The 21,637-nt window shown below is 34.7% G+C and overlaps 1 protein-coding gene across 19 annotated transcripts in view; it reads left to right on the top strand.

Annotated features, from left to right (window-relative positions):
• MYO9A (myosin IXA) overlaps positions 1-21,637 on the top strand; it is a 284,781-nt gene that overhangs the window by 98,837 nt on the left and 164,307 nt on the right. For all 19 annotated transcript variants that reach the window (XM_078333528.1, XM_054240463.2, XM_078333527.1 and 16 more), the window contains 5 exons: positions 530-627; positions 3,895-4,021; positions 9,966-10,055; positions 14,919-15,035; positions 18,582-18,716. In XM_078333528.1, the coding sequence (XP_078189654.1) occupies positions 530-627; positions 3,895-4,021; positions 9,966-10,055; positions 14,919-15,035; positions 18,582-18,716 (567 nt within the window). The remainder of the gene's footprint in view (positions 1-529; positions 628-3,894; positions 4,022-9,965; positions 10,056-14,918; positions 15,036-18,581; positions 18,717-21,637) is intronic.

Genomic DNA, 21,637 nt, shown 5'->3' with positions numbered 1-21,637 from the left:
TAACATAAACCTCTTTATATTAAATAAATCTAGGCTCCACTATTCAACTAAATTACTGCCTCTTCTAAAATTTATTTTTATATCACTAGTATCTAGTTCAGTGCCTTAAGTTGGGTAAGCACTTGTTAAATATTTGTTGAATAAATAATGTTTGCTGGTAGAATGGAGCACCCTTACATGCTTTGAAATTCTGAAACTCTTTAGAACCACTCAGAATCAAAGTTGGTGTCAACCCATTTTATAAGTATAACTAGCTCTTTATCTTAAGTTACTTTTGAGATTCCAATTTGGTGATTGTGAAGGGGAGGAAAAAAAGTAACCTATTGGTATTTTGGTAGGTATGTGTCTAGTTTGTGTACCTATAGTAAGATAAGAGTTCTAATGAATTTGATGATGTCTAACTATTCCACCAGCTCTAATTTGCATTTATACATATAGGTATGTATCATAAATTACCATATTTCTCAATGGCCCACATTATTTTTAGATGTATAATCTTGATTTTTAAACTTTTATTTTAAATAAGCAGGATTGCTTCACGGTGGAAGGAGAAGATTTGAAACATGACTTTGAGCGCCTACAACTTGCCATGGAAATGGTAGGATTTCTTCCCAAGACACGAAGACAGTGAGTTTACTTGTTGTATTTTTATACCTCTAATAGAGAACACATGATATGTCTTTGAAAGATTTCTCTCCCTTGATCCTTGTAAACAGTTTTCTAAGTGGTATTCCTCATCTACTACCTCATCCATCTCAAGCATTATTTTGAATTCCTTTTTTTGTCATAAATTCATTGCGAATCTGATGAAAGCTGACACTGTTTTTGTTGTAAAATGTACATTCTTAACAATTTGCATATAAATGTAGGAATTTATGGTGCCCCTGAAGTCTATCCATGGACCTTACTCAAAACTTTTGCTTTATAACACTATTTTTGTAGCTCTTCATTTTTTATTTATCTGTGATCTCTAATCTTATTAAATTATTCATACTTATCAGATGCATGGTATTTAATTTTCAGTGTATTTCTTCTGTATAGTTTACATCCGTACTATTCTATCAAATGTTTTAAATTGTAAATCTAAACAAATTAAAAATATAAAAAGGTTGAGATAAGGATGAAATAAATTACATTTGAAACAAATTATTTAAAATTAAAGACTCAACCTTGGCTGTCACCAGAAAAAAATAGTTACTTAGAACTTTTTTGAGGCAGGGGAGTAGTGTTAATGAATATGCCAGATCCGACTATATTGTTAATTTTTTTTTTCTTTTTTGAGACAGTGTCTCACTCTGTCACTCAGGCTGGAGTGCTTATTGCAGCCTCAACCTCCCTAGGCTTAAATGATCCTCTCATCTCAACTTCCCAAGTAGTTGGGACTATAGGCTTGTGCCATCACACCCAGCTAATTTTTGTAATTTTTGGCACATTGCCCAGGCTGGTCTTGAATTCTTGGGCTCAAGTAATGCACTGGCCTCAGTCTCTCAAGTGCTAGGATTATCATTATAAGCCACTGCGCCCAACCTCTGTTAATTTTTAACCTCATGATTGATGAACCTATAATGAGAATAGGAGAAAATTACCTCTGCTGTTTTCTTGTTTGCTTGTGTTTACATCATTGGTATGACTCTTTAATTAGCAGGCTATTTGCTAGAATCTTTTTGTGAGAAGTCAATTAAAACCAAATAATATAATATGTAAGTTTGCATACCAACTCAATTAGTGACATAAACTACAGTTTACTGAAAATCAGTGAAATATAGAGTACCTCTGTCAATTTCTGTATGCTGTATTACTTCCACCTTACCCTCAGGATACCTAATTCACTGTATGTGATATCTGGCTGGTTGACATAGAGACAGAATTTATATATGAAATAATAGTGCAACTTAAATTTTTTTAGATATTGTATGTTGGGAATATAATGTTTACATTTCATGCACCAAGAAATTGTCTTCTGCACTTTCTTACATGACTGAATCCTGTATTGGAAACCACTGGAAATAATACGTTTCTAGTAGGCTGACCTTCAGTTAGACCCTTCTCTCTCACTAAAATTTTATCTTCACATATTCCCTAACACAAGTTTTACACTTTAACTAGACTTGTCTTGTTCTCTAAAACATTATGTTATATTCTGAACACTCACTGTTTTCCCTGTTTGGAATGATCTTTATCTCTTTTTCCACTAATTCAAGTATTTTCAGTTGTTTGGATAGAGAACGCATTATGTATACTGCCACTCTTCAGTCCTGTAACTATGATAAACTCTGCTAAAAAAAATCACAATATTCTTTTCTACTGAGCATAGATCTGCCCCAGAATTCCTTTTAACATAACCTGGTAGGCAGCCTTAAATTTCGTATGTGAATTGAAACCTGTTTTCTTTAGAGCACAGTTTATGTTCTGCCTTTTTAATGAACTTATACCTTAACTGTGCTTTGTTGCTGCCTTCTGCATTTTAAGATATCTTGCCCTTTAGTATACTTATTTATTGTTACCTTCTAATGTAAGATTATATACTTTTTGAGAACAGAGATTCTCGTTCACATTTTAATATTTTTAATGTTGATTTATATAGTACATTAGATGATTTGATGTTTATTATTGCTGGAGACTATCACCTGTTTGCGCATGAGAATATTAATATGATGATTGTCAAGTCCAAAATATTGAAACAGTATAATTAGTAACCACATAAATGTCTATCAAAAATCATTTTTAAAAGTGGCTCATGAATATGTTTTTGTCTTTTGAGTTTGATTAGTTTTTGTTTCAGTCGATAGTTTATTCTTTATTCCAGAATAACGTTATGAATTATTTTTATAATAGACTTGTATTTTCTGTGAGTCATGTGAATGATTCAAACATTTATAAACTTTAAATTATTTGAAAAATTAGATTTATAAGTTAGATAGTGATTTTTAGTACCTCTCAAATATTATTCCTAAGGTAATATCTCAGGTTTCTAAAGCAATGTCTTTGTTTTAGTTGGAATACTTCCTAATTGTAGGAAAATGTAGTGTTAAATTTTAATAAGCCAAAATTTGTAAGACGTATTTATCCTAAGAAAATAATTGCATGTGACACAAAATTATGTGTGTGTGTGTGTGTGTATGGAGATTGAGGAAGAGCTTTTCACTGGAGTGTTCAGCTGTGTTAAATGCCTCTGAGATGTCAGGTAAGTTAAGAACATAATATACTCTTCTTAGCTACATAGAGGTCCTTGGTAACCTAAGATTCCAGAGTTAGCAGGAGTTGATGGGATATATGGCATAAGTGGAGAGATTTGTTGTTGATTGGAGGGCACATACTCCTCTGACTCAGGAGGGAACTTTAGAACGGAGGATCCATATGAAAGTGTTTCACAGAAGAGGTTAATATAACCCACCTGGCTTCATACTTTAAGAAAAAAAAACACCATAATATGATATAGGAAAGCATTTTAAAAACATAATAAAAATCAGCTAAAATACTTGATAAAAAATACAGATTCAAGGCCTTTCCTTTAGAGATTCTCATACAGTTTATCTGAAACAGTATATAGGAAAAAAGCATTCCAGGCAGGACGAATAACATTTAGAAGACATGGCCTTTTAAAAACACTATGACAAATTCAGGCAATAGCAGAAGTCCCTTTGAAATGACTATATAAGAAATCGTATAACACTTATATTAAGGTCATGAAAAGCATTTTGAACAGTATTTCCTGTGAGTCTGACATATAGTAAACCCTCTGTAAATTTTAGTAAGTATTCCCATATTACTTATTTTCCAAAGACTAAATACTTCATATTTGTACTGGTTAGGTTGTTTAACTAGAATTTTAGAATGAAATGAGCTTTGGGAGTGGACACAACTAAGCTATAATTTGTGATTTTATTTTCCCAGGATTTTCTCTCTTCTCTCAGCCATACTTCATTTGGGTAATATCTGTTACAAAAAGAAGACATATCGGGATGACTCCATTGATATCTGTAACCCTGAAGTTCTGCCTATTGTCTCAGAATTATTAGAAGTGAGTGATTACATTCTCAGTTGTCATTTCAAATACTTTGTAACTTTTTATTTTTTATTTATTATTTTTGTAGGTGTAATGGGTTAATGCTTTCTATTAATGTTTTTATTAGGCACTATTTTAAAATAGCATTTCCTAAAGATGGAATTTTTCCTGATACCTGCCTGAGTTTGCTATTGAGTGTGGCAGACTCTTTAGAAAATTGGTGTTTTCTCCTCTGCCTCCCCTTGCTCCGGACATCCATAGTCCCTCAATTTGCTGGTTAGGATGAATATTTCCACTCTAGACTGTATAATGTCCTGGGAATATACTAATTTTTCTTTTAATACTTGAGATTTCTTCTCATGCTAAGATTTTGATTCGATGATTTAATTTCAAGATGGGGTATCTGGGTGGGTGGAGAAAAAAAGATACTACTTTTTTTTCTTCATGGATTTAGTAGGACCTAAAGGTTTTCATCTCCTACCATGCTGCTTCTTATATCAAGGCCTTTATTACCTGATTCTGTCTTCCTGGAGTGATGATTTCTCACATCTTATTAGGTAACGTCTCTCTTGCCCACTAGCTTCTCATCTTGCCAGATTTAACCCATCAGATGGGGTGTCATTTCTTAATTGGCCCTATTGTCTGGCATAGCAAGGAATTATAGGTATGTATACTAACCTGTGTATAAATACACATATCTATACATATTTTAATATGTAACCATCTGTATATAAAGCTAAAAATGAGTTCATGATGATGTGTTCAACTTTAATTCATTCCCAAATGGATCATTCTAGCCTTCTTCCCTTGATTGTCTGTCAACTCTCACTTCAACAATGAGAAGGATGTCTCCTATCCTCTGCCATCCATTTATTTGTTTAATTCCAGTATGCATGTATAATGGTATCAAAATTGTTAACCTGTACCCCTCTGGGAAATGACTTTTTCAACTAGAACGCAGTGCTTATGTGCAGTTGCTTTTGCCCTTAATCCTACAGACTTCACTCATTTTCAGAATGACTTAGAACAGCACCTTTTCCTTCCACCCCATTTTTGTTGAGGTTTCATATATTTATCATTCATGCAGTTTTCTCATCATGGTCTACATTCCTTCCTGGAATCCCCCAGTCTCTTAAGTAATTTTTAATATTTGCATACATTAAGTTTTACTCTTCATGCCATTTAATTTGTGACAGATGTGAGAAGTGATGTGTCCACTGTTATAGTATCATACAGAATAGTTTCACTGCTTTAAAAATTCCCTGTGCTTTACCTGTTCAACTCCTCCCCCTAAACTGCTGTCAACCACTTTTTTACTAGATGTATAGATTTGTTCTTTACAGCATGTAATATAATTGAATCATATAATATGTAGATTTTTCAGACTGACTTGTCTTACTTAGTAATATGCACTTAAGATTTACTCATGTCTGGCTGGGTGTGGTGGCTCATGCCTGCAATCCCAGCACATTGAGAGACTGAGGCAGGTGAGTTGCTTGAGCCCTAGGAGTTCAAGACCAGCCTGGGCAACATAGGGAGACTACATCTCTACTAAAAACAAAACAAAAAAAACCCCAAAACACAAAAACTAGCTGGGCATGGTGACATTTGCCTGTAGTCCCAGCTGCTTTTTAGGCTGAGGTGGGAGGCTTGAACCCACGAGGCAGAGGTTACAGTGAGCTTAGATCACGCCACTACACTGTAGCCTGGATGACTGAGTGAGATCCTGTCTCCAGAAACAACAAAAAAAGATTCATTCATGTCTTTCATTGGCTTGATAGCTCATTTCTTTTTATCATGGGGTAATATTCCATTATATAGGTGTACTATAGTTTATTTACCTGTTGAAGGACACTTCGGTTGTTTGCAGTTTTTGGCAATTATGAATAGCTTCCTTTTTTTAAATTAAAATATGATTCTTTTCCAAATCTTGGTTCATAGGTTACTTCGTATGGTTTAACCTTAAGTGGTCTAAACTGATTCCCTAAGTACAGAGCATTTGTTTCTACTTAGCATAATTTAGCTTTGTAGTATAAAGTTAATTGTTTATTAGTTTGTGTTTGTTGTAAGGCTGCAGTGCTCTTTGACAGCAATGGATACCTCTCTTATTTATCTAACCACACAGTGTTTATTTTTTCTGTACATGATTGGGCATTGCTTACTAACTTCAGTGGAATGATAGCCTGGCAGAAGAAGAGGCAGGAGAAGGGAGTATCTTGAATTGGAACTAGACTTACTCGAAAGAAGTTCTACCAGGAGATGGAGTGTGGTACCTGAGGTTGTAATTTTGAAGATCATAAAGGTCAGAGAACAGATGGCATTTTAGTCAGGTATTTCAGGTGATATTTAGTGAAGCATTTGGTACTGTGACAGGGCATTGTGGCTAATGGTCTTACTTATAAGTCTAGGCAATTCAGCAGAAACCAAGGCTTCTGTGTCCAGTGCTTCATTTCTTCTTTGGTGAGAGACCGATAACAATTTAGGCAACTCAAAGAGGAACTCAGGTATGGGTTTAAAAGAAAAAATAAATCTAATTCTGAGAATTGGGCTAACCAGTATTAAAGACAATGGCAATGGCAAATGTTATTTGACAGTAAATCTGACTTTTGAACTCCAGCTTCTTAAATTTCTTCTTGTGTATAGTTTGGAGTGGTTCTAGGGCTGAGGTATAGTATTAAGTAGAAAGAAAATGGCTTCAGAGTTCAGGAGCTGAAGAAAATACCTACCATAGTGTCCCATCTTTAGTTAGTACTTAGAAATTATTTTAGAAAATGATTGCCTCTAGTTGGTTAAGACTGATAATAATTGCAATCTTAAGGCTTTGGTTGAAATAGGGTACAAAGATAAACACATTGACTGGTTTAACATTTAAACTCTTTAGTTGAGATTTAATTTAATTCCTCTCCTTCCCATAGTGATTTAATTCAGTGATAAGTATAGAAGAACAAATGTTTTCAAATTAGTGGTTTGTTTTATTTATTTACTTTTCAGTTATGTTTTTTTAGTTACCTGAGGCAATAGTGAAAGTTTTGAGTCTTTACTAATGCCTATTTGGCATAGATAGTTGTGAAAATTACTGAAAGATGAACAAACTCTAACAGATAAATCGTGGGTAATTGTGGAGGATGTTTTTTGTTGTGAGATACTAGAACTGTCATCATTACCAAAAACTGTTCAGTTTTTATCAGGTTTATGTATTTTGAGTATATTTTAACGTCTGTTGAAACAATATAAAGAATAGTCTTTTGGTTTTTGTTTTTTTGAGATGGATTTTCGCTCTTTTTGCCCGGGCTGGAGTGCGGCGGCACAATCTCAACTCAATACAACCTCCGCTTCCTGAGTTCAAGTGATTCTCCTGCCTCAACCTCCCAAGTAGCCGAGATTACAGGCGTGTGCCACCATGCCCAGTTAATTTTGTATTTTTAGTAGAGACGGGGTTTCACCATGTTGGTCTGGCTGGTCTTGAACTCCTGACCTCAGGTGATCCACCCACCTCAGCCTCCCAGCGTGTTGGGATTACAGGTGTGAGACTGCGCCTGGCCAAGAATAGGTTTTTGATTATATATCAGGTTTTTAATTAGGTAAATAGGAGACACTTTGTAGAATGGATATTGAACCCATTGTTACTTGCTCTGTATTAATAGATTGTTTTTGAATATTCTAAAAGTAGTATATTTAAGAATTTTTAGAAAATTAGAGGCAACTGATTAAAAAATAATGAATTGGGTAATATTTTCTTTAGGATGCTTACCAAATGTGATAAACAAGATCAGTATGTTTTGGGGTTGTGTGGGTATGCATAGATCTATGTACAATCTTAGTCAGGTTTTCGTGCTAGTTAATGAGAACTCATGCCTTGGCCTCCTAAAATGTTAGGATTATAGGTGTGAGCCACTGCACCCAGCTAATATATATTTTTGATAATTGCAGAAATATACCTCACAATATAGCTTTCGATTTTATCACATTTTTTTTCTTTGTTAGTTTTGTCATTTTAGTGTAATCTGGTATTACTTTTGTTCCTTAATGTATTTTAAATAAATCTAAAAGGTTGAGACTTTTTATTTAAATTTGGTTGGTTGTTTTTTGGCTTTACTGCATTTTGTGAAGTTAATAATGCCTCACAATTATTTTCAGTTTTTGGAATTTGAGAGTTGATCAGTGAAGGCTCTGAAAGGTGTTATATTTGCTAGATAATATTTATCCATTCAGTGTGGTTGAAAGTTGTTCTTTAAAAGATTATTGATCTATCATACATTGTTGATGGCAGGGTAATGCCTCTTCCTATCATTTTATAACCCAATCTCCTCCTTATAATCTTTTTTTTTTTGAGATGGAGTCTGGCTTTGTCAACCAGGCTGGAGTGCAGTGGCATGATCTTGGCACACTGCAACCTCTGCCTCTCAGGTTCAAGCGATTCTCCTGCTTCAACCACTTGAGTAGCTATGATTAGAGGTGTGCACCACCATGCCTGGCTAACTTTTGTGTTTTTGGTGAAGAAAGGTTTCCTATGTTGGCCAGGCTGTTCTTGAATTCCTGACCTCAAGTGATTTGCCCACCTTAGCCTCCTAAAGTGCTGGGATTACCAGTGCTGGGATTACGCCGTGAGCTACCACTCCTAGCTGTTATAATCTAATATTTTTTACCTGATAAATTTTTATATTGTCTCTATAAAATTTTCTGAATGTTATGTTTTTATTATGTATGGATACTTTTATAAAATGTCCTTGTTTTACCTCTTCATGCCCATTATCACGACAAAATTCTGAGGTTTAATAACATTAAATATAGTCAAAGTTTGGAAGAAAACAGGAGCTCTCAGTGCTACTGCTGAGAGAGCATATTGGTAAAAATTATCTATAGGAGTTTGGCAGTATTCTCTACAGCTGAAAATATGCATGCTCTAACCTTATACTTTAAGGTTTGTTCTTCACAGAAACTTTGAACTCATGTGCAAGAATATTCATTGTGGTTTATTTTCTAATCATGCAAAATTGTAAATAGTGTAAATGACTACAAAGAGGAGAACGGATTACACACTCTGGTATATTTATATGCTGCAGTGCTATATAGCAGTTAAAATGAGTAAGGTTAATATAAATTATCAACATGGTGTGTACCTGTAGTTCCAGCTACTTGGGAGGCTGAAGCAGGAGGATTGCTCAAGCCTGGGAGGTCGAGGCTGCAATGAATCGAGATTGCACCACTGCACTGGAGCCTAGGTGACAGAGTGAGACTCTGTCTCAAAAAATAATGATAATTAAAAAAGTGTTCATATAGTTATATCTGGAAAACATATGGGCAATATGATAATATATAGGTAAACATTAAATTCATTTGACAATATAGCGTAGTGCTTATGAATATGTTTAATACATATAAAAAGTATAGAAATGTGAGCTGAAGTGATATGTGAAATTCATGATAGTATTTGCCTCAGTTGAGAGAGTGAGAACAAAGGAAGTGTCAATTTTATCTTAAAGTTTATCATTTATGAATAAGAAATATCTGAAACTTGAGTATTTTTTGGAATATTCTTAGAATTCAAGATTCATGAAGAAGAAATATCTGAAACATAAATAAGTATATTTTGGAATATTTCTGGAATTCAAGAACTGCTATCACTTTTTAGTCCTTGCCTGTAGTTTGTGGGATTATAGTTCATCATCTAAAATGTTTTTTTGTTCTGTTCTGTATTTTCTATATTCTGCACAATGAAACATGTTTCTCTATTATGATCAGAAAGCAAACTTTAATTTGATAGACCCATTTGTCTTTTGAGTGGGACACTTAAATTCCATTTTGGCCAGTATTAAAATTGCCCATTGTATATTCTTTTTTCTCTGTTGTATATTTGCTAATCTCATTAAGCTTTCCCTGCTCTATTTGGCTTTTTCAAAAGATAATTCAACCCATTGTCATAAATCTTACATATTGAGTTTACGTTTCTGTTTTATAGGTTAAAGAAGAGATGCTGTTTGAAGCATTAGTTACAAGGAAGACAGTGACAGTGGGAGAAAAGCTTATTTTACCATACAAGCTGGCAGAGGTATGACGGATTTTATTTTAGATGAAAGCATTCCGGACATTGTTAGAAGTTTGGGTTTTCTCTTAACAGCATAAAAATGACATGGCAAAAGGTGTTGATTAAAATGTTTTCTAGGCCTTTGAAATTTGATTGTGAATTTTTCATTGATTTAGAAACTTAAATTTAAATGTGATTGTGAGCAATAGACTTGCATTTTTCTCCAAGTATCTTAATCTCTTCATCATTTCCAGCTTTCATGTTTTAATATGGGGTAGATAGATGGCAGGTAGCATTATAAATGAGCATTATATTATCCAATTAATTATTTTTCTTGAGACAGTTTCTTCTAGCACATTATACTTTTGTGGTTAACTTTTTCATTTGTTGGCTTCTTGTCTGCAATTCTTTCTGGTTGTCTTTTCTTTTTTCTTTATCTCTAAAAGGTAGAGTCCCCTAAGACACAGTCTTTCTTTCTACTTCTCTATATTCTTTATTGAGGTTATCTTTTCCAGTCCTATTACTTTAAATATCATCTGTATACTGAGGCTCCTAGACGAGTTTTGTTGCTACTGTTATACTGCTCAGCTCTATAGGGGTAGGAAAATTATTGAAAAGCCACTATTTTATGGAGTAATTTTATCAAAGTGATGATAAATCAAAGTATGATAATATAAAAATGGGACAGGAATATGAGCTTAGAAGATTAGAAGACAGAGGTGAGGAAAGTGTGATTGAATTCTTGAGAATGTTTTTTAAGCTTTACCTTGATCCATTTATCTCACCTCCCGTGTCTTAAAGTCCACATTTTTTCTTATGTCATATTATAGTCTTCTGTGAGAGCTTCTTTCTAAACAGTAAGAAAGCCAAATCTTAAGAGTTTTATATTTCTTTTATATAAAATAAAAATTCAATTCTTTTTACATTTTCTTTCACTACCTTTTTCTTTTTTAAAAAATTTAACTTTTAAGTTCAGGGATATATGTGCAGGTTTGTTATATAGATTTGTTATGGGGGTTTGTTGCAGAGATTATTTTGTCACCCAGATATTAAACCTAGTACCCATTAGTTATTTTTCCTGATCCTTTCCTTCCTCCCACTCTCCACCTTCCCCTGTATGTCTCCATGTGTTCTCATCATTTGGCTTCCACTTATAAGTGAGAACATGCTGTGTTTGGTGGTCTGTTCCTGCGTTTATTTGAGATGGATAATGGTCTCCAGCTTCATCCATTTTCCTGCAAAGGACATGGTTTTGTTCTTATTTATGGCTGCATTGTACTCCATGGTGTATAAGTACCACATTTCTTTATGGAGTCTGTCATTCATGGGCATTTAGGTTGATTCCATCTCTTTGCTATGTGAATAGTGCTGCAGTGAATATATGCATGCATATGTCTTTATGACAGAATGATTTCTATTCCTTTGGATATATGCCCAGTAATCGGATTACTGGATTGAATGGTAGTTTTGCTTTTATGTCTTTGAGGAATTGCCACACTCTTTCCCGATGGTTGAACTAATTTACACTCCCTCCAATAGTGTATAAACATTCCTTTTTCTCCACAACCTCACCAGCATCTGTTGGTTTTTGAGTTTTTAACAATAGCCATGTGAATTGCTTGAGATTGTATCTCATTGTGGTTTTGATTTGCATTTATCTAATGACCATACCAACTTTTTCATTACAAAATGTTTTTAGTGTTTATTTTCATTTTTTACTTTGAATTTAACCTTCTGAGATTATTTTTTATTCCCTGCTTTGTTTTTGTTTATATTTTTTGGTGTATTTATAACTTTGATAAATATATAAAAACCCTCTTTTTGTGCCCAGAAATGTGCAGAGCTTGAGGAGTGTTACGGGGAGCAGTACTTAAAAAGAGTTTAAGTATTTCATCTGAAGGGTAATGCAAAGCTCTTAAAGTGTTTAAAAAAAAATCTTTTAAAAATTTAAGATTTTTTTTTTTTAATTTTAAGGAGCACTGTGGAAGCAGTATTTAGAATCATTTGGAGGAATGTATTCATTTTTGTAGCTGTGTAAGCAACTTAGCAACTTAATATAGCACAGACTTAATATCCTGACAGTTTCCATGGGTCATGAGTCTGGGTACAGGTTAGTTGAGTCCTCTGCCCAGGGTCTCACCAGGCTAAAATTAAGACGTCCATCGGGGTATAATGTATCATCTCAGGCTTACGGTTCTCTTCCAAGGTCACAGGTTGTTGCCAGGATTCAGTTTCTTGTGATTGTAGGACTGAGGCACCTAGTTTTCAGTTGCTGTTGGATGTCTGTCAGGGACCTTTCTTAGCAATTAGAGGCTGATGTTACTTTTTTGCCATGTGGCCCTGCCTACAGCATGATGGTTTGCTTCTTCCGGGCCAGCAGGAGAATCTCTATTGATAGCTGAACTCAAATCCCTTTTGAGGAACTTTTTCTGATTATGTCAGTCCTATCCAGGATGATCTCCCTTTGATTAAAAAATCAACTGGTTTGGGTTTTTATATCTTTAAAATCCCTTCATTTTTATCATGTAACATCCGCTTGATATGGCAGTGAAAGCCATCGTATTTATAGTTCTGCCTACACTTATGAGGAGGGAATTATATAGAACTTGTACCCCCAGGGTATGGGAATCTTGAGGGCTATCTTAGGTTTTGGTCATAAGCTTACTTATATAACAAACCTGTAGGAGTGGATGTAGAGAGATGAGTTCAGAGGCTGCAGTAGTGAGAATGGTATTTGCTTTGTGTACAGTGGTGACATATTGATAGGGAGAAATGAACAGATTAAAAAGAAAAGAATTTGATGATTAAATGATAAAATCAACAGGACCTTGTAATGACTTGATTAATTTTTTGCAAGGCAAGAAAAAGGAGGTGTCAAGTATGAGTCCTACATTTCTGGTTTACACAGCTGTAAGAATGTTGGTACCCTTTAGTGAAAGAGGAAACACTAAATGAGATCTTGTTTGGGTGAGATAATATTACTTGGTATTTAGGTTTATTGAGGTTAAGCTATGAAAGGTGGACATGCATTTCAGAGAAAAGGGCTGAGTATAAAATTGGGAGTTTACGTATTGTATGTGTATGTCTGAATTCTATGACTGTGGTATTTATAAAAGTAGCACATTATATAAACCATAAATGCCATCGTTAGGCTTTAGTTTTTATCTTAGTCTGAAGGTCTCTTTTAACTAAAAAATTCAACCCATTCATAAAATTTAATAATGTTTATATGCTTATTCTGTGCCTTATACCTGTAGATTTAGTTTTAAAATATTGTACTTTTCCTGAATTTTATCAGATTATCTTCATTTTCCTTTTCTTTCTGGGGAAAAAATACAGTGGTACTCTATTACATTTTCTTTCTTTCTTTTTTTTGAGTCAGAGTCTTGCTCTGTCACCAGGCCAGAGGGCAGTGGTTTGATCTTGGCTCACTGCAACCTCTGCCTACCAGGTTTGAGTGATTCTGCTGTCTCAGCCTTCCGAGTAGCTGGGATTACAGGCGCCTGCCACCATGCCCAGCTAATTTTTGTATTTTTAATAGAGACAGGGTTTCATCATGTTGGCCAGGATGGTCTTGATCTCTTGACCTTGTGATTCACTGCCTTGGCCTCCCAAAGTGCTGGGATTACAGGCGTGAGCCATAGCGCCCAGCTCTATTATATTTTCATGCCATTGTTGCTTTTCTTGATAGTTCACCTTATGCTCAGATTTCACACCCAAGGATTCAACCATTTGCATATTAAAAATATTCTAAAACTCTACAACAATGAAAAATATACAGGTTTCTAGTGTTGGAGATATGAATTTGGTACCAGTCTTCTTTCTATGTAGTCAGTTATTTTATTGGTCTAGAAACTTGAAACTTTTTTTTTTTGATATTCAGAAATTAATTCATCACCTATGTGGTAGCTTGTAGTATTAACTTCTTTTTACAGATGTGTAAGCAGTAGTCTAAGAGTTTAAGTAACTTAGTCCCAATTATGCAGCTAGAATAAGTAGAAAAACTGGAATTGGAAGATAGTCATGTTCTTAATCATTGCTCTCTATTTTCTTTATACTTTCTAAAAGAGTTATAAATATATACCTGAATAGACAAGATTCAAAATAAGCCCCTAATTAAATTACTAGGATTCATATTCTTCTAAGTGCCAAGACTCAATTCTGTAAGACATGTGCCCCACCCTCCCCCCTTTTTGGGTAAATTTATGCTTTCTAAATGGTTAAATTCTTTTTTTTTTTTTTTTTTTAAGAATAATTTCGGACTTAACAGGAGAATTGAGAAGATGCTATAGAGAATTTTTATAAACTTGGAAAGCTTAGAGTGAGGAAGAAATAAATTTTGTAATTACATAATGAAGGAATTGTTTCTCTCTTTGAGGCTGGAGTAATTCTAGAGGGTATACTATGGGTGACAAGCTGAAGACAACTACCAGTGTAATTGGGGTTGTATTAGTGTATCTTTTAAGATGGTGATTAGGATTCCACAAAAACTGATGGCTTTTTGCTAATAGATTTACTCCTCTGCCTAGAATACTCTTACCCACGTTAACTGGCAAGGTCATTCGTTTGTAAACTTCCAATTATGTATCTTCTTTCCTAGGGGGGAAATATATATCCCAATTTTTAGTAAACATGTTTTAACTAAGTGACCTACATTTTGTTTCTCTTATCTTTCATGGCAGTTTTAGCCTAGATTCTCTGAGTGTGACTATTTGAATGAGTACATAAAGAAAACATCAATTATAGATTTTTTACTCTGAGAGACAAATTAGTTTCTAATTCAGAATAGTAAGTTTCTTTCTTGAATGAGAGCAGAAAACTTTGTTATAGGATCTTAATCATATCATTGTCAGTTCTACATGCACTTGTAATCCTTTTGTTTTTCAGGCTGTAACAGTGCGGAACTCCATGGCTAAGTCTCTATATAGTGCCCTGTTTGACTGGATAGTTTTTCGAATTAATCATGCACTCCTGAATAGTAAAGATTTAGCGCATAATATCAAGGTAATGATACAATGGATTATAGTATGTTTTTCCCTGAAAACTATTTTAATTAATTAATACATGAAATTTAAAAACACAGAATTATATAGAATAATAAGTAAGGAATCACTTTTATTTGTTACGTAACTACCCTGTTCAAAAGAATTGTTCTCTGTGTCTTTTCAGACCTTTTTTCTTATGTGTTTTTACCTTTCAAATGTGTATATTCAGAGTTGCTTAAAAAAATATAAATAGAGTCATGCTCTTTCAAAACATATACATATTTTTTACCAAGTATCTCTTGAAATATTTTCTGTATTATTATAGATCTGAACCTTAATATTTTATAAAATGTTATATATAGTATGATGTGTACCATAAATCCATCGATTAAAAATATACTATTTTTGTTTTATTGTTATAAACAATGCTGTAACCAATGTTCTTTTACTTATCTTTGTGTACATTTATCCAGGATAAAGTTCCCAAAGTGGGATTGCTGGGTTTTTGTTGTCGTTTTAAAAAAATAGATGGAGTCTTGCTCTGTCACCCAGGCTGGAGTGCAGTGGCATGATCTCGGCTCACTACAGACTCCACCTTCCAGATTCAAGCAATTCTCCTGCCTCAGCCTCCTGAGGAGCTGGAATTACGGGTACCCACAACCACGCCTGGCTCATTTTTGTATTTTTAGTAGAGGTGGTGTTTTACCATGTTGGCCTGGTTGGTCGTGAATTCTTGACCTCAGGCGATGCACCTGCTGCGGTCGCCCAAAGTGCTAGGATTATAGGCGTGAGCCACCATGCCCGGCCGATTGCTGATTTTAAGGGTAGATACGTTTAAAAAATTTGAGGCTTTCCAAGAAAGAGTGTACACTTTTCGGCAGCAGTGTGTGAAAAGCACCTGATCCCCTACACCTTTGCCTACATTGACTTTATCAGTATTTACATCTCTTAATCTGATAAGAGGAATGGTTCAATTTTATTGTATTATTTTTAATAATAGATAAAAGTTCAGCATCTTTTCATGTTTTCTCTATTTTTTTCTTCTTTCTGTTTTAAAAAATATCCTTGTGTTATTTTTGTTTTTTATTTTGTCTTTTTCATACTGCTTTTTATTTTTGTTTTAGTTTTGAGACAGTGTCTTGCTTTTTTCACCCAAGCTGAAATGCAATGGTGCGATCTTGGTTCATTGCAACCTCTGTCTCCTAGAGTCAAGTGATTTTCCTGCCTCAGCCTCCCAAGTAGCTGGGATTACAGGCACACGCCACTACACCTGGCTAATTTTTGTATTTTTAGTAGAGACGGGGTTTTACTATGTTGGCTAGGCTGGTCTTGAACTCCTGACCTCAAGTGACTTGTCCCCCTTGGCTTCCCAAAGTGCTAGAATTACAGGTATGAGCCAACATGCCTGGCCTACTCCTTTTTAGAAGGCATTTATATGTGGATGTTTGTGGATACCCATAGTTTGATATATATTGCAATTATTTTCTGTCTTATTTATTTACTTTTAAGATGTGTTTATACTACTGTTTGTGATTTTATGTTGTAATTTTTTTGCAGTTAATTCTGTCATTTTTCTTGATTTTAGTTTTGTATATATATATTTTATTTGAGGAAGGCCTCTTCTAGCCCAAGATTATAAAATACTTATTCTCATATTTTTAGAATTAAATTTTTTATGTTTAGACTTTTTTTTAAACTAGAATTTATTTTTAATATGGCAGATTATAGGTATGTAATCATTTCAGATCTAGTCGTATTTTCTGGACAGCTTTTGTGGACTAGTTTACCTTGTCATACTGATTAAAAATGTCATCTTTTTAATTTAATTTTATTGCCTTAAATGTAAAATTGCTTTTAACGTTAATTTTTCATGCTTCAGGTAAACTCATAGTCATAAAAATTAAATTGTAATCTATCAAATTTATTTATTTTTGAAAGATATTTTCATTTTTTTAAGGCCCTAGTCTTGGCATAATTAAACAAAATACTCTTAATACAGGCCTTTTAAAAAAACATTACTATTTATCATTTATTATATCAGTTTGCTCATCTCTTAGCACACCAGTGGAGAAAAATTATTTTCATTTAACCGAAGTTGTCATACAACCGTATTTCTGAATGGCTTGGGGTCGTAAGAAAAGTGTTTATATGCAGCTATTAGAGCCAAATCTACAGTAAGAAGTTAGATTATTCTTAGACGTGAAATAGAAAACTAAGCATTTATGTTGTGTATTCTACCAAACAGCTAAAAGATTTGAATGTTGTTGACTTTAGGGAGCAAACATATATGATGATGTAGGGATTGCTGTCTTTTTAAAATCGTCCTTTTAGCACTATTCAACATTTTAAACCTTGTACTTTTTTTTTTTAAGTAAATGTTTTTAACTTTAAGGAACCTTATGTTCCAGCCAGATACAATGGCTCACGCCTGTAATCCCTGCATTTTGGGAGGCCAAGACGAGTGGATCACCTTCACTCAGGCATTTGAGAACAGCCTGGCCAATTTGGTGAAACCCCGTCTCTACCAGAAATACGAAAAGTTAGCCAGGAATGGTGCTGCACACCTGTAATGCCAGCTGCTGGGGAGGCTGAGGCAGGAGAATCTCATGAACCCCAGTGGCAGAGGTTACAGTAAGCTGAGATTGCACCACTGTACCCCTGCCTGGGTGACAGAGTGAGACTCCGTCTCCAAAAAAAAAAAAAAAGAAACCATATGTTCTGATATCTAGTTTCACTCAGTCTTCATGAGGTTGTTAAAATATACTAGCTTGGGGCCGGGCACGGTGGCTCACGCCTATAATCCCAGCACTTTGGGAGGCCAAGGTGAGTGGATCATGAGGTCAAGAGATCGAGACCATCCTGGTCAAGATGGTGAAACCCCATCTCTACTAAAAATACAAAAAATTAGCTGGGAATGGTGGTGTGTGCCTGTAATCCCAGCTACTCAGGAGGCTGAGGCAGGAGAATAGCCCGAACCCAGGAGGCGGAGGTTGCGGTGAGATCCTCCGCCATTGCACTCCAGCCTGGGTAACAAGAGCGAAACTCCGTCTCAAAATAAATAGATAAATAAATAAATAAAATAAAATAAAATATACTAGCTTGGTTCTTAAAGAAGAATTCCATTTTTGGGGATGTAGAAGTCAGAATAGGAAAAATTGCATGGTCTTCTTGGCATAGTCAGGAGTAACTTTCCTCTCCCGATCCTTCATTTAAATAACCTTTTCATTTCCCCACACTCTGTTTTTTTCCATTCCCTTTTAGATCTTAGGGATTTCTTAGATTTATTAAGATAACAAATCATTAACCTTGCTTCATACATTTCTGTAATCTATAGATTATATTTATTAACAGTTTAATTGTATTCTTATAATTAGGATAAAAGTAAGATAAAGAGAACTAACATACTTTTAATTCATGATATATTGAGGTTGAATACTGGCCAAACACAATCCCCTGTGCACTGCTTTAGAAGAATTGAGTATTGATTTGTTACTTATATTGTGGATATTTTTCATTAAATACATTTAAACATTACTTTTAACCAAAACTTTCTCTTGTTTTACAGACATTGTCCATTGGTGTTCTTGATATTTTTGGGTTTGAAGATTATGAAAATAACAGCTTTGAACAGTTCTGTATTAATTTTGCTAATGAACGTTTACAGCACTACTTTAATCAGCATATCTTTAAATTGGAACAAGTGAGTACCTAAATATATATACACTTGTCCTCCATGACACATATCTTTGAGTCATATTCATAACAATTCACTTTATTTTTTCACACATTTTATTGCTTTATATAGTATTTATATTAAATATTGAAATGTGTCTTTACAAACAAGAATAACAAGTAAATTGGCTTGGGAACAAACACTGTTGCCTCTTTGTGTATGTAAACTCAACTGATGGGGTTAGAAATGTAAGAGATGCAACAGAATAGTCTGGTAGCTTTAATTGTTTATCATAATATCAATTGTAATGTTAAAAGAATGGAGAGCACATAATAAGCATTTTAAATTGTCTTTTAATACAAATATTGTGGTCCATATATCATTGTAAGCGGATGACAGAGGTTCTATAGTCCCCAAATAATTTGCTGGCCAGGTGCAGTGGCTCATACCTGTAATCCCAGCACTTTGGAAGGCTGAGGCGGGTGAATCTGTTGATATCAGGAGTTAGAGACCAACCTGGACAGCATGGCAAAATGTTGTCTCTACAAAAAATATGAAAATTAGCCAGATTTGGTGGTGAATGCCTGTAGTCCCAGCCACTGAGGAGGCTGAGGTGGGAGGATTGCCTGAGCCTGGGAGCTGTAGGTTGCAGTGAGCTGTGTTTGAGCCACTGCTTGCCAGACTGGGCAACAGAATGAGACTGCCTCAGAAAATTTTTTTTTTTTTTTTTGCTTATATATGCTTATTTGACCGCATCTTTGTTGTTTTTGCTGGAATGTGTGTTTTTTTAGAGATGGGTCTTCTTGCTTTGTCACCTAAGCTGAAGTACAATGGCATAATCTTGAATCACTGTGTCGATCTCCCACAGTCCTCCCACCTCAGCCACCCAAGAGCTGAGACTACAGGTGCATATCACCACACCCAGCTAAGTTTTATTTTTATTTTTGGTAGAAACAAGATGTCACTCTGTTGCTCAGGCAGGTCTCAAAGTCTTAGGCTCAAGTGATCCTCCCACCTTGGCCTCCCAAAGGGCTAGGATTATAGGTGTGAGCTACCATGCCTGGCTTTGAATGAAAAGATATTTGTATTTGTTTTGTTTTTATTGCTGGTGTTGATTTTTTTTCTTCTTTTTTCTTTTTCTTTCACACAGGGGTTTAGAAATAATGGTGTTGATTTTTAATTGCTACTGTGGGCTTGGTCACTGTATAATGCTAAGTACAGTCAATGGGTCCTCCTTATCTTTGGGTTTTACATCCAAACATTCAACCCCGTGGCTGATAGAAAACTACTGCTACAAAGCTGCAGATACAGAGGGCTGACTATACTAAGCCATTTTGTATAAGAGACTTGAACATCTGAGGATTTGATATCCACAGGGGGTCCTGGAACCAATCCTTTGAGGATATGGAGGGCCAGCTGTCTGCTTGTTTGATTGCTTGGGTCTCTTAGTTCTAAGATGGAATAGAGGAGCTTGTTAATATAATCTCAAGCCAACACAGAGTGTAGATACAAAGAACCAGAATGGTGTGGAGAGACCAAGATGGGTAACTAGATATTTCTTATGAGAATCTTGAGATTGATTAAGTTCGTATAAAAAGAGTGGGCTTTCAGTTTCTATGAGAATTATTAGGGTAAAATGAGGTTCAAACAAAATGTGAGCTTTGTCTCTAAACTAAGGTTGAAATCAGTAATAGGTTTACATTGTACCCCAGAATTTGTGTATGAGGACATAGGCAGACACAGGTTTCATAAAACTCAACTCAAGGGAAATGGTAAGAATAGAGAATGAACAGAAATACAGTAGCTAGCAGGTCGACAGAAAAGGGGGAAAAAAGATCTTTACATCATTAAGTCTCCTATCATTGGATCTTGTTGCTCTCTGTCTTAGCTTTTAAAAAAAGGGCCTCTAGTTTGCTTAAAGGATATAGTGGCTGGTTAACAACAGCATGACAATATTAGTCCTGGGCAACTTGATGAATGCTTTAAGTTTTAAACACATAACCTTTAGCTAGATGCTACACTAGAACTTTGGAAAGATAATATTGTTATAATATTAGCTTCCACTTATGAATTATGTAATGTTACTTATCAGTCAGTACTGTTTTGATATTGCAATTTTTCAGATTATGTCTAAAGCCAGTATTCAGATCTTAACACTCTGGCTCTGTAATGTTTTCTTTTAACCAGAAGCTAAGCTGGGATTGCTAGGTAAGTCTCTTGATTCAGTCCAAGGCTCTTACATAAATCATACTAAATTAATATTCTTTATCCCTTACAAAATGCATTTTGTTGTCTAGGTTCTATATTTTACAGAGCAGAACATCAGCTGCTCTGTGGATCATTGAACAGAAGATTGGTTAAATTGCATTTGAAGAAGAAAGGCATTCTTTATTGTAAACTGAAATTATTCTTACCTTTTTTAGAAGTCTAGATTAGACAGAAAGCCAGAAGAAATGCCTTGGCCATAAACATATTATGTAAAAATAAAAAAACCTTAAAGTTTATGTAAAATATGTTCAAAACTACTTGGAAGATAGGTGATTCTCATTTACTTGCTACCTCGAAGGTCAAAGTTTTGGCCAATGCAGTGCAGTTAGGGATCAGAATCTTGTTAAGTGTCTTAATGTACAACATTGCGAACTGATATGAGATGGGTAGTCAGTGATTATTTGTTAAGTTCAGTTGAGTATAAAATCAGTTAAGGTAAAAATTATTTGAAAAAGTAAAGTATCACAGGTACATTTGTAGGAAAAATCTTGAATATGATGAGTGTGGTTTCTTTCTAAATTTTGTCCAAAAGAAGTACCTATCCACGTAAGATGGGAAAGAGATGTAATAATTGCCGTATGGTAAATGCTATAATCAGACATAAGGTAAAGTAGTTACACAAAGGATGAGGTTGATTGGAACTACCTGAAAGCGGCAGAAATTTCCCAGGGTTGATTATG

The sequence above is a fragment of the Callithrix jacchus genome, chromosome 8 (assembly GCF_049354715.1).
Source record: "Callithrix jacchus isolate 240 chromosome 8, calJac240_pri, whole genome shotgun sequence".
In the NCBI taxonomy this organism is placed as follows: domain Eukaryota; kingdom Metazoa; phylum Chordata; class Mammalia; order Primates; family Cebidae; genus Callithrix; species Callithrix jacchus.
Note: the sequence above shows the minus strand (reverse complement) of the source record. Positions and strands in the feature narration are given on the sequence as shown.